This window comes from Cynara cardunculus (genome assembly GCF_001531365.2).
Source record: "Cynara cardunculus var. scolymus isolate 2C chromosome LG 2, CcrdV1, whole genome shotgun sequence".
In the NCBI taxonomy this organism is placed as follows: domain Eukaryota; kingdom Viridiplantae; phylum Streptophyta; class Magnoliopsida; order Asterales; family Asteraceae; genus Cynara; species Cynara cardunculus.
Genome location: NC_037529.1, coordinates 7,225,244 through 7,238,944, shown reverse-complemented (window position 1 = coordinate 7,238,944; position 13,701 = coordinate 7,225,244). Strand labels below are relative to the sequence as shown.

General features: G+C 35.1%; 2 protein-coding genes across 4 annotated transcripts; one reads left to right on the top strand and one right to left on the bottom strand.

Annotated features, from left to right (window-relative positions):
- Nucleotides 1-2: 2 nt before the first annotated feature.
- On the top strand, nt 3-2,378 carry LOC112506737 (uncharacterized protein C24B11.05-like). Of its 3 annotated transcripts, none has more exons than XM_025110979.1 (9): nt 3-77; nt 690-771; nt 878-943; nt 1,045-1,142; nt 1,233-1,270; nt 1,347-1,434; nt 1,525-1,776; nt 1,862-1,927; nt 2,006-2,378. In XM_025110979.1, the coding sequence occupies exons 2-9, from the start codon at nt 708-710 to the stop codon at nt 2,159-2,161; spliced, it is 828 nt and encodes a 275-aa protein (XP_024966747.1). In that variant the 5' UTR covers nt 3-77; nt 690-707; the 3' UTR covers nt 2,162-2,378. The 3 variants fall into 3 exon arrangements, with proteins under 3 accessions (XP_024966747.1, XP_024966748.1, XP_024966749.1); XM_025110980.1 differs by lacking the exon at nt 3-77 and adding an exon at nt 137-275; XM_025110981.1 differs by lacking the exon at nt 3-77 and adding an exon at nt 144-368.
- A 3,481-nt stretch (nt 2,379-5,859) lies between these two features.
- On the bottom strand, nt 5,860-8,957 carry LOC112507646 (scarecrow-like protein 14). Its single transcript, XM_025112302.1, has 2 exons — nt 8,753-8,957; nt 5,860-8,297 (listed from the first exon to the last, which is right to left on the bottom strand). Exon 2 carries the CDS (start codon nt 8,217-8,219, stop codon nt 6,045-6,047), a length of 2,175 nt encoding a protein of 724 aa, XP_024968070.1. The 5' UTR covers nt 8,220-8,297; nt 8,753-8,957; the 3' UTR covers nt 5,860-6,044.
- Nucleotides 8,958-13,701: the final 4,744 nt, after the last annotated feature.

Below are 13,701 nucleotides of genomic sequence, written 5' to 3'. Positions count from 1 at the left end.
CTCGCTTTCTTTCAACTATATATATTCAATCGTCATTTCAACTGTCAATTTCATATCTTCATTTCAAACCCACATTTGTAAGTTGCTTTCCTTGATTTTACTTTTTCAAATGCTTTTGCATCTTTAACCAATTTGGATCTCTGAATGCGAACTTGTTCGTCTTTAGGGTTTGCGTTCATTGAAAGCATGTTTGTTACCGACCATTGGTATCGATGTTCAACGTAGATCGATGTAACTTGGATTAGATCCTCTTACTCTGATTGTTTCGATTCATGGTAAATGGGAGAAGCAGATCCAAACATATAGGACTGTAATACTTTTGGGGCTTCTTCGATCAAATTACCCTTTTTTTGTTTTGCTTATTGATGGCAAGTTTTCGTCTATCAAGGGTTTGATTAGTTATTTTTCACTTTTGATCATGAGATACTTTGAGTATCTGTTCGATCAAATGGACTTCTTTTACATTCTGAATTGAAAATAAACGAGTTTTTGTGTTCCTCATCCATGGAGTCGTGTGCTTATCCTTTTTAATTGTTCTTCTTATTTGCTTGAAATCTATAATCCATGGCTGGAAAACCAGTGTTACTGTATGAATCAATTGCTGAGTGAAACTATGTTCTTTTGAAGGACATTATTAAATTTTAATTCTTAGGCTTGGAGTGGCTGATGATGATTATATGGTCGTGCAGGTTTAACATCGGTTCAATATGGAATACGAAAACGGATACCAGCAACAAATCCCAAAATCGAAATATGAATGCCTTCTCTTTGGTACGCCTCTAATCTTCTAAAGGAGTTTTAGATGTTCCCTCTTTTGTGTGGCCATGATTGCAATTTGAACTAATCTTCAATAAACCTTCTTGTGTTCGATTTTCAGATGTTGATGATACCCTTTATCCTCTGAGCTCTGGATTGTCACCAGAATGCACCAAGAATATCATAGGTATTGCATATTTACGTGACCCTTTTTTGGTCATCTTGCATTTGTTAGATTGTATATATGAGAAACTTATGATCTCTGTTAACATGAATGTGTTTTTTTAGAGTATATGGTAAATAAGCTTGATATAGAGGCAAGCAAAGTTCCAGAAATGTGTGCTCAACTCTACAAGGATTATGGGACAACAATGGCTGGTCTTCGGGTATGATTAACGATCTCAAGTGCTTAACTATGACTGTTAAGAAATTGTGAAAAGGGTGTAATCAAACCAACTAATTGTTTCTATTTGCAGGCTCTTGGCTATAATTTTGACCATGACGACTACCACAGGTACCGAATCTTTCCATTCCCTTTTTATCTCTAATGAAGCTTGAAAATCTGATGTTATGATATCGTTGATCAACAGTTTTGTCCATGGAAGATTACCCTATGAGTATTTGAAACCCGACCCAATTCTCAGAAGTCTTTTACATAGCTTGCCCATAAGAAAAGTGGTGAGGATTTGAGTCTTTTCGACTAATTAGGAACTTAATGGTCTATGAAAGGACACTGCATCATAGTTTTTTTGCTCTATTTCTTCACAGATTTTCTCGAATGCGAACGAGGCCCACGTGGCTGAAGTTCTTCACCGACTTGGATTGGAGGACTGCTTTGATGATGTGATCTGTTTTGAGTCTCTGAATCCCCCAAACCAGAAAAACAGTGCTGATGATACTTCTAATTGTTGTGTTACCGAAACCGGTGATTTACTACCAACGAGTCCTATTATCTGTAAACCCTTTGAAAATTCTTTCCAACAGGCTTTCAAGATGGCAAACATCAACCCACACAAGACAGTGAGTCATCTTAGATTTTCGAAATCCATTTCCCATTTTTGTGTGGTAATTATTCATTAAACCGTTCAAAATTTTCGCATTTCAGATATTCTTTGATGACAGCATACGCAATATACAGACTGCAAAAGTCACGGGCCTCGACACTGTGTTGGTAAGTCAATTCTGCTGTGAATGTAAAATGTTGGTGGCTGCCGTTGCTGAACATTATATTGACGGTGTCTTTTAACAGGTTGGGTCATCGGAGCGTAAAAAAGGTGTGGATTACGCTTTAGAGAGCATCCATAACATCAGGGAAGCGCTGCCGGAGCTATGGGAATCGGTGATGAAGTCGAAGGATGTTTGCGATTCGCAGAAGATTGCAATCGAGACTAGTGTGAAAGCTTAGACATGATGCATGGAAGCGTTATTCTTCTAACCTTTTATGGCTCTAATATTGATGATGATGCCAATTTCAACAATCAACTATGTTGTTACCATCTTTGTACTATTGCGTGATTTAAAATGTTGAATGTGTAAATTATGAACTTCAAAATCGTTAAGAATTGTGTTGTTACAAGTTTAATTTATAGTGAATTACAAATATCGTCCTGCGGTTTCACTAATTTATTGGAAGTTACAAGAACCGTTATTGTGGTTTGTATGTCCCTAGCCATTAAAACAATTGTGTGTTTTTTCTTCTTTACATTAAGAGGGCCACATGGTAGCCATGTGAGGGCAATTTGGTAAAATTGCATTATTTCCGTATACAAGTTTGTAATACAAGTGTTAGAAGTATTTTTTTTTTTAAAAAAATCCCTTTCACTGATCCTCTGACTCTCGGTTGTTTTTGACTTTCTGATGTCAAAGGTGGAGGTTGAAGCCAGGAAAGAGGAGGCAGTCGTTGGATGATGGTATGATTTAGGGGTTTTTAATAGCCTTACAATTTTGTATATTAGATTTACAATCTTGTACATCCGACTTCATTACAAGCATTAATCGAAATGCCCCTCACATGACTAGCATATGAGCAGGGCCGGCCTTGGCCATAGGCCTAAGGGGCGACGGCCCAGGGCAACATAAAACCCAAGGGCATAAAAAATCCTAAAGCCCAATGTATATGTATATAGGTTCAGTTTTTATTTGGGCCTAAAAATATTACCGTTAGCCTTAGACCTTAGTTCGTTACCACTTACCAGTCCATGTCCATCATCCTCCGGTCTCGACTCTCGCTTCGCTCTGTCGTTCACTCTCAATAGAAATCGAAATCGCAATCGGCTGGCTCTCGCTCGACGCTCTCTCTCTATGCCTCTCTCGACTATCGACGGCCGTCTGCCGTCTGTGGCTGCCTCTCTCGTCCCGGGTCGCTCTCGCTCTCTGCCTCCCGGCGCCCACTCTCGCTCTCCGGCCTCCGCCCTTGGCCACTCGCCCGTCGCCCTCTCTCTTTGTGACCACTGACTTGTGTTGAGGTTAGGGATTTAACATTTAAGTCTTTAACTTAAGGTTATTATATTACTTATTTTATTTTATTTTTTAAGTTTTTAATTTTCTTTGATTGGAAAACCTAATAATGAAGTTATGAAACTAGCTTAGAAGCTGTGATTCTGTGAAATTGGTGAGTGGTGACTTGCTTTGTTGGACTATTTTAATTTGTTTGACTCACTGATTGTTTTTGTTTCATTTGTTACAAACCAGTGAAACCACAAAATTAGAATTTAGAAACAAATGACAACCATTTGTTAATGTTTTACAAATGCTTAATCTTATATTTAACACTTTAACTCAAGGGTTAGGGCTGTTTTACTGTTTTACAGATGTTTATGTTTTCTCGTTTATCAATTTATCCAGGTTGCTTAATAGTTCCACTTTCTTGGCAATTTCACAACACAAACCACTAAGTACCAAATCCATGTGTTATCTTTCTATTCTTTATATCATATATTTGTTTAACAATTTAACTACTTAAGTTATGTTGCCTCGATCACAACCATCGCGTGCTCAAAATAAGAAAAGAAAGAAAAGGCAATAAGAAATTGCTCAATCTGTACAAGGATCTCTAAATAAGTTTATTGTTAGACAATCAAATGTTTCTGAAAATGTTAGTGATAAAAATGAAAATGCTTGTGATGCAAATGGTAATGATAAAAATGAAATTACTTGTGATGAAAATGTTTGTGATGAAAATACTAGTGATAAAAATGAAAATGCTTGTGATACAAATGTTTTTTATGCAAATGAAAATGTTAATGATGAAAATGTTTGCGCTTGTGATGATGAAAACATTGATGATGCTTCTAGTGATGTTCGTTTGAATCTATTTGATCCAAGAATTTGGGATATGCTAAATTCTAAAATGAAAGATTTGCTTGTTGAAAAAAGGCCTATTAGGGAAACTAACATCAATTTCCCTAGAGATAATATAGGTAGACACTTCTCTGATGAATTTTATGTTCGTAAGTTACGCAATGGTGATTGTYATGATAAAAAGTGGTTAGTTTATTCAAAAGAGCTAGATAAAGTCTTTTGTTTTTGTTGCAAACTTTTCAAAGAAGGCCGGTCAAAAAGGCAATTAGCAAGTGTTGGATTAAGTGATTGAAAACATCTTGGTCAACGATTAAGCGCTCATGAAAATAGCATTGAGCATATGACTAGCTTGGGAATTTGGTCCGAATTGCAATTGAGATTGAGTAAAAATGAAACATTTGATAATGAGCTACAAGATTTAATAAAAAAGGATACTAATCATTGGAAAGAAGTTTTAGTTAGAATAATTGTTGTTAAATGTCTAGCAAAGAATAATATAGCTTTTCGTGGGAAAAATGAAAAACTTTTTGAAGGATACTGATCATATGAGGGTACTTCATGGCATAAGATAGCATATGTTAGGGAGACATTTTCTATAACAAAATGCAAACCACAACGATGGTCCTCATAGTTTCCAAAAGTTAGCAACAAATTGCAAAGTAATTTACTCTTTAGTTTATAGAAATCTTAAAACTTGAAAGTGCTAGAATTTAATCTCTTTTATATGCATTATACTAGAAAAGCTTTCGTACTTTTTATATTATATTAAACTTGCCGAACAGAAAAAACTCACCAATTTCTAAATATATAATAAACTAACTAATCATCATAACCTAATTTAATTAAGGGTTTGTATAAGAACACATGTATCAGGTAGCAAAATAAATGTTTATGATAGAAAAAAGTAAATATAAATGTTTATGATAGAAAAAAGTAAATACTTCAGAAAGAAATATATAATCATTATATTTTAATCAAGTAAATAGATAATGAATTTATTTATATTATAATTAATAATATAATTAAAAATCGACAATACGGAAGTACATATTGTTGGATTTGATTGGGTTGGAATGGTGTCTTTCTTATACATCTCTGTGTTATTAAAAAAATTGTAGAGAAGACTTCAACATTGGTTCCTTCTTACTTCAAAAAAAAAAAAAAAAACATTGGTTCCTTCTATGCAGATACAAGGAACCAACCAACGGATTTATAAAAATAGTGAAGATCGTATTAGATTCTTTTTATAGTAAAATTGTACCACTCCACTATTGAGAAAAGCTAGCAAGATTGTAATGTTGGCAAGAGCCACAGCAGAAACATGATCATAGGAATTAGACATACCACTTGCCTTTTGGCAATTAAGCTAGATTCAGGTCCACTGTTGCAAAGGATTTAGTAAAGGGATTGTTATACAATTTTCACTTGGTCAACAAGAATGGAACTATTCCCATCCACATAAAACAGATAGTACTTGTAAGAGGTGGGTGGTAGTCATAAAGGCATCCATTATGGTGTTAAAAGTGCAAGTCAAAATTTGATTCAACATAGAATTTAATGTCTGTCATGTGATGCATTGTCCAAGACAACTAGTACTACCCAACTAAACCTCCTCTTCCCTTGAATTCAAGATGATAATAGAAACCACCCCAATATCAAGGAAAATCTCAACACATTAATTAACCTACTTAAACTCTATACATCATAACCTCACCAAATATCAGCAGCATGCTTTTATGTACAATCCCAACACAAAATATAGCTTATCTGTTACATTTCACTACTACTCAAGAGTCAAGATCATGATTCTAATCAACCACTGACTGCATGCACAAATGTTTCTAAATCCATTCAACTTTCATAAAACACTGAGGTAACAACTACTAGTATCAATTAACAAATTTTAGAATAAGGTCACAAATTTAATCATCTAAGATTCTAAAGTCAAAGACCATACCTTTGATCAACTCAAAAGAGTTTCAAGCCTCCTAGGCTGGTACCCAACATGAAATAGCGTAAAGAATCCGCCCCTTCCATCCCTGTACAATCCATTTTCCATCTTCATCAAAAACAAAATCTTTGTGATACCCCGCCTTCACCTTACCTTTCACTTGGGAGACAAGCTCACGGTCCAGGCGTCTAGGCTTGAACCCAGCCCTTAAGTTTCGGACCTGCCACTGCTTGTAGGTCTCAGGCCGCTCCACCCTCTCTGGACCTTCACATGCAATCACATTCATAGCTTCACGCCCATAAAACGCCTTCTCAAAATTCTGTCTTTGTTCCTTCTTACGGTCTAATGTTGCATCAAGCATATCAAACAGAGAAGAGTAGTGAAAAAGGGCCTCCCTGAAGCGAGTAACAAAGAATGGAGCACTATAACAACCATTAACAACTGAATGAACAAAAATATCTGGTTTCATATCCCTAATCAACTTTAGAACCCCGTCTCTTGGACTATTTGCCACCACTGTCTCATCAAGCAAGTTCTCAAATCGACCAAGAGCATTCACAGCAAGGAACTCGTTTCTCTGGAGCTTCAGATCTTCAATTTTAATCATCTCCCAATTCTGGGCCGCTATAGACTCGTACTCAAACGAAACCTTAAATCGCTCACAGTAATTGGCCAACTGACGCCCTGTCTCCTCTACCCTCTCTGCTGGCCTAAAACCAGATTGGGGGAGGTCTACTCCAGTAATCCTAACTTTAGGTGGCCCACCAGGTCTGTTTGCCAGGTGCTTGATAAGGATGGGCCACTGAAAACCATACCCTATACCAAAGTCTACAATATGAAGGGTTGACGATGTTAGAGCTGTTTCGTAAATCGTTCTGTTAGCAAAGTAAAGCTCATTGCTCTTGAAAGGGCAAGCTGACATATAAGCCTGAAATGCTTTCAGTTTCTCGGCAGCTGAGACCCTCATGACCTTTTGAGATGCATAAAGCTGCGAACCAGTACCAGACAAGCGTGCCTCTAGACCAAGAGCAAACATATGAGCCAACCTCTGTGAAGCATTACCAGAAGGAGAAGCATGGTGTCTTATCTGTTTCAATTGTTCATTTGCAATCATATAATCATCAGCAGCAACAGATTGCGCACAGTTGAGCAACAGAGTTTTAACGTCGACACTGTCACTTGTAATAGCTGGCCCCCAAGAAGGAGCATTCCAGCCACTATAAACATGGCGCAAATTATTGCTCAAGTGATTAGGTGGGTCTCCGCAACCAGGCATAGGCTCACCTTTAGCATTAGTACAAAGAAGAATTCTGTCAAACATCTCAGACAACTCGGCTTCTTCCTCATAAACTGCAGACTGCTTGCTACTCCTTTCATCCTCATAATCATTATCCTCCAAATGATGATGCTTTCTTCCCCTGAACCCAATGGATGAGTTATCCATCTCAACCTTCTCCACTTTCACTGCAACCTCCAGAGAAGCATCAGTCGAATCCGATGGCAAGTCAAATTTACCCAAATCAATAAATAGAGGTTTACTAGGAGGAAGGAATTTACTGGCTTCTTCCATCCCTCTCTTGAATTGCAAGATAGACTCGCTATTGGTGAATATGTTTTGGGCCATTTGTGTGTTTATAAATGAATCCATTGTGTCATTAACATCATTAGTGAGTCTAGTGGTGTACCCAAAAGAAGGGTACTCACGTGAATGAGTTTGTGTAACTGAGGATTTGGTCTCAAATGAATCACTACTACCAAGCCATCGAGGATCAGTGAAATTGCTACCACTTGTACTGCTGTATGTACTGTACTCACTGGAACTTCCATAGAGGACCTCCTCCGGGCTTTCGACATTCGGGCCAAAGTTGAGAGGAGATGTTTGCAGAGTGAAAGGGTTATGGAACGTACTTTGCTTGCTTTCCATATCCTCTTCAACAAGAAACTCGTTTAGATACCTAGAAACACAATCAGCAAACTCGTCGGTAGAGTGCACTTGTGGAGGCATGCCTGGGAATGCATTGAGAGTAACAGGATCATGGTTGGGTGCAGGAGAAGGAAGATCTAAAAAGCTGAGATCCAAAGGTTCATCCCTGAATCTGTATCCAGTGGCAAGGGATGGAGAATGATCAAAGGTGGGCAAGATATTCTCATCATCCAATGCAAAACCATTGGTGTAATCAGAGAATCCGTGAAATCGTGACTCCATGACCATTTATCCTTCAACAGAATCTACCCAATATAAACTGAACCTCAACAAGCATGAAGGTTAAAGAATCCCAACTTTTGGTACCTAGATCAAGAAACGACAGGTAATTAGGTAAAGTTTTCAACTGAAACCTAGAAAAGATAACCCCATAAAGATAATATAGGTTGTATCACATGAGGCTCCAACATCAAGAACATAACCCCTAAGCATCAACGAAAAGAGAGACAAATAAGATTTTAAAAATAAGAAAAAGAGACAATCTGCAGGATCTATCCTCTATCCAAATTCGATTAAAATATTTGATTAAATAATAACATGGCAGATAAAGAAGAAGAAATTTTACAAATCTACATATTCCATATCATTCAAAATCAGTCACAAGAAAAGCAGCAAAATACATGAAACAACAGGCAGATCAATAGAATTGACGAAAACCCTAAAAAGAATTCCCAAATTCCTAGATGAAAATCAATCTATTGATGAAATAATCAAATAAAGAGGAGAAATCAGAGAGCAAATAAAAAAAAGAAGCAGCAAACCTTTGAAAGAGTTGCGTTAGGTTGAGAGAGTGAAGGAGGGAGTTGTACAACTATGGCATATGGGAAACTTATAGAAAGTGGAAGGAGAAGGACGTCGTCCTTTTGATAAGCGGCTAAGTACGCACCACATGGTTCCTAAAAATTGAAGAAGATTCTGGATATGATCAGCGTCCGTACGATCGGTATCAGTGGCATGTCACCGGCTGTTACGGTGGCAGGTAGCGCCGGTGGGGTCACGCGTTGAGTCTCTGTGGAACTGAAAGGACCATGAGTCCTAGTCATGGCCTTCAATGGACGCTTTTACACATTAGTTATCTTTCTAATCAATACTTTGTTTGATTTATTAGTTGTATAATTTATTTTCAAAAAGAATTAAAGTTTGTTTGTTTATTTTTTAATAGTTCTATTAAAAGGAAGCTTATTAATCGTCAAAAAATAAGTCTGTCTTTTAATGGTTTTAGAATTTTCTGAATGATTTTGTATCCTAAACCTCTTTCTTAATCATCCAGTGCCCTAATTTCATTGTAAACAATTATATTCCATTTTGCACCATATCATTAGAGTCACTTAATCATTTTGCACCAAACCATTTAGCAACTGTCAAAACACATCTCTAGAAATATTTTTAATGTGCAATTATTCGGTTCATATTTCTCAAAATCTTCCCAAAATACCTCTCTAGAAGTACAACTCTTTCATATAATCCCATAATTTTTTATCTTCAACGTGTAGCTCGATGGTTAAATGAGTGAAACGATTTTGTCTAAATACAAGACAAGTTCCAGATTCCACCTTAGCCCTGCCTCCTAACATCACTAGCCTTAGCTGCTGGTGGATCAGTTAAGGTTGCTAGTAATCAATTTTTACTTGTATAAACCATAATTTTTCCTCTTTTGAACGTCTATTTCTGTCTTTGCTGATGTTCGACAAGAATTTGTTAGAAGATCGACTTGCTTAATACAACAGTTCGACACAAATAAAGATGTATCGTGTTTAACTACAAGAGATGGTATAAATGATGAAAATGGCATAAGGTCAATAGAAGAATATAATCAAGAGCCAACTATGATGGAGACTCAAAATATAACAAAAACATGAGCGGAATACGACATAATTGAATAAAAAAATTGAACTAAATTGACCTCAATTGATGACTTTAATTACTATAATAAAAGATTGTAGCTATTTGTCTCTCATTGAAATTTTTGAAGAAACAATGTGAGTACAAGAAAAGATTTGTGAGTATTCCAAAGCAATACTTATGACGGAAACAATCAGGTGGTGTTAGATTTGTTGGAATCCGACGAAATATCGAGAAATTAAAATTGGGTCAATTTTGTTGACCAAAATTTGATTTATTATTTGGGTTTTGATGAAGAAATCGAATACCACATACGGTGGAATGTGGATTCATTCAGTTCTACCGAATGATTCAAATTATTTGATTCCATTCCATCCCACCACCATCGTTGTTGCCACCATCAGCCTTTACCATTGTCACCTTCACCTCCATCACCACTGTCACTAGTCATCACCGCCACCGCCACCACCACTACCGCCACTATTATATTGAAAGAACGAAACTGACATATTCAAATTATTTTGATAGATTTCATTTCTATTCCCGTCAATCAAACGCATGATCAAACATGATTTCAATCTCGACATATTTTATTATGTGAACTAAATATCACCTTTGTTTTTCTATGGTTGTTACTGTACAACAAAGAGGGAAGAGGGGGGAGGGGGGGATATTTTGGGCAAGATTTGAGAAAACAAATAATAAAAAGCATATATTATTGGGTAATTTACACCTTTTCACCCACTCCTTTATCTTCACATGTGTTTTAACAATTTTATATGAATTAAAAAAAAAATTAATCTTATGGAGAAGAATCTCGAGAACTGTAAACGTAGATTCCAAAAAAACCCCAACAAAACATCATATATTTACGGCCATGTTTTTAGTAATAATAATCTTGATGCCTATTTTTAGTAATGCTTATCTCTTTCTTTAATCTTATATGAATTCAGACAGTTATCAAGACATAGTCAATGATGTGACCATTTTTTCTATATTTTTCCAGATGTTGCTTTCTAATCTAAATGACAAAACGTTATATGAGTTGATAGCAATTTGCTAACAAAATATTTATTTCTTTTAATATAAAATAATTTAATTAACATGGATTAAACTAAGACGAAAGTTTGTACAAGAACGAGAGTTAATGTGAGAAACGCAATAAATGATCTGGATTTTTAATCATCTTTAATTTCAAACTCATCTATAAATAATGTTTGGTGTTGGGATTGATCTGATACTTCTTGATGTATGTCAATCTAATGTATATATCAAATGATGAAGATCTTTTCTTACGCTTCTCATTTTAAATATTTGTTTCTCACGTTAACCTAAGTCGTACATTAAATGTGTTGAATTGGGGTCAATGCATTTCTTTTGATACATCATTATTATTAGGTTTATATTATTTGGTTACATTGTCACATCTGATTTGATTATTGTACTTGTATTATTTTTTTTAAATGAATAAAAAAACAATGTAGGACAAAAATTCCATTTTTTAAAAGATGTCTAACAAAGATAGAAAATTAAAAGTAAATTATTCTCAATCTTCAAAAACTTCTCCACTTTCATATTAATTATATTTTATTAAAATATTAAATATTTATTTTCAAGTTTTTCATTGATAGAAAGAATAAAAAATAAATTTTCTTTTCTAAGTAATCATTTTTAAGGAGTTTTCTAAATTTAGAGAATTTTATCATCTCTCCTACTTTCTCTTTTTTGGAGAAAGTTTGGAGAATCTGATGGAATAAAAATCTTTAAAATCTTCATTTTAAAGAATCTATTGAAAACGCTCTTAAGATTTTAAAAACAACAGTCAGTCATTTTCACTGGGTAATATCAACTCCTAAATCACATTCATAAAAAATGATGTAAAAACCTAGTGCAAATAATAAAATATTGTCTAATAGATAACCGAGAAATATAAGATTTTTGGTATATCCTTTTTTATTTTTATTTTTCTAATTGGTGTAAAAATAATAATATTAGACTAAATTTGATGTGTCATTACATCAAATTTGATGTTTGGTGTAAGAGTTAATACCTCGTTTGAAGATAATCACATGTAGGGTGCGTTTGGTGTGCGGACAGGATAACTGTTCAGCGTTTGGTAAGACATGACATGACATGACAGAACTGGTTAAAATGATCAATTTATCCCCAGTGAGCTGTTTAGTATTTTTTCACTAAATAATAGATATAAATGTTCCAACTATATTCATCAATATGCATCTATTCTACATAAAACAGTAGTAGTAAGAATACTACTGGGAAATTAAAGCAATTACAAACAGATTACAACATATCATTAACCCTCCAGATACCATTTCTATAACTAAAACCATGGTTTTGTTTCTCTTCTCTTCATCTTAAATCTAAAATCTTAAATCCTTAATTAACAGGTGAAGAAGCTGCAACAGAGTACTATGATACATGGACATAGAGATAAATGGGATGATTTGGATATCAGTAACCAATGGTGGGAGTCATGGTGTTGAAAAAAGCAATCAGAAACAACAAACATGAATCAAAAACAACAAACAAAAATCAAAAACAGCAAACATGAATAAAAAACAGTAGCAAACAAAATCAGAAACATAATCAGGTGTTGTCGAGTTCTTCTAAATCAGTGGAAACATGAATCAAAAACCAGCAAACAAACATGAATCAGGTGCTGCCAAGTTCTTCTAAATCGAGTTATGCAAAATCGAGAAGGTCGATTACCTGAGAGTATGGAGAAAGGAGAAAGGGTGCGGTCGAGTGACGAAGGAGAGACGCCGCTGTCGAGTGATGAAGGAGAGGTGCCGCTGTCGAGTAATGAAGGAGACGATTGATGAAGAAGAAGGCCGATTGATGAAGGAGACGATTGATGAATCGGCGATTGATGAAGAAGAAGGCGCCGATTGATGAAGAAGAAGGACCGATTGATGAAGGAGAATCGTGTGCTGCGTATTAGGTCAAAGAGAGGGTAGATGGGTAAAATGTTTCTTGTTCTAGTTAGTTCCAGGGGGGAAGGGTGGACAACCATGTCCTACCCGTGTTCTACCTTGTTCTAGTTAGTCTCACATAAAGCCACACCAAACATGGGACAAATATGTTCTGTCATGTCCTGTTCCACCCTGTTCTGCCTACCAAACGCACCCGTATAGATCAAGGACGGACCTAGTAATTTTTTTCAAACGGTGACACCATTTGACTATAAGAAAAAACTATAGTGAAAAAATTTCAAACAGTGACACCGGTTGACTATAAGAAACAAATATACATAATTTTTTTTTCCATCAGTGACACTATTTGACTAAGAAAATACACTAACAAGATTTGAATTTGGGTCTTGAGTAGAATAAAAGGCTTGCAAACAAACTTTACCAAATAAAACTTGTTCTCATTATGGTTTCAAAATACATACGGTGGCACACAACAGATTAATATGGTTACACATTTCACGAACCTAATTTTTTTTACTCTTTGACGGAGAAATAATATGGTGGCACGGTGACACCACCATGGTAGATCCGCCCATGGTATAGATCTTCAAACTCAATAACATATTTTTTATTTTAATTCTTTCATAATTTTAATTTTAATTCTTTAAAATAATGATTAAGATAACAGACATTAAAGCTATGTTTTGTAAATTGACTTATAAGTTAGCTGGTAGCTGCTGAACAAATTATATTTGATAAAACTAGCTGACAAGAAGCTAAAATGATCAAAAAGGGCATTTTAAAAAATTAATCAATATAATCTTTTAAAATGCAATTAAAACAAATCTATAATAATATAATATATTAACTAATACAAACAAAAATGGTAAAAAAATTAAAAAATATGTAATATATTAATTAAAAGAATTTCAAAT

Excerpts from the sequence above, each read along its gene's own strand:
- LOC112506737 (XM_025110979.1), top strand. The coding sequence starts at position 708 with ATGGAATACGAAAACGGATACCAGCAACAAATCCCAAAATCGAAATAT. Across the intron at positions 944-1,044 it reads ATGCACCAAGAATATCATAG|AGTATATGGTAAATAAGCTT; the intron begins GTATTGCATATT and ends GTGTTTTTTTAG. Across the intron at positions 1,143-1,232 it reads CAACAATGGCTGGTCTTCGG|GCTCTTGGCTATAATTTTGA; the intron begins GTATGATTAACG and ends TTCTATTTGCAG.
- LOC112507646 (XM_025112302.1), bottom strand. The coding sequence starts at position 8,219 with ATGGTCATGGAGTCACGATTTCACGGATTCTCTGATTACACCAATGGT.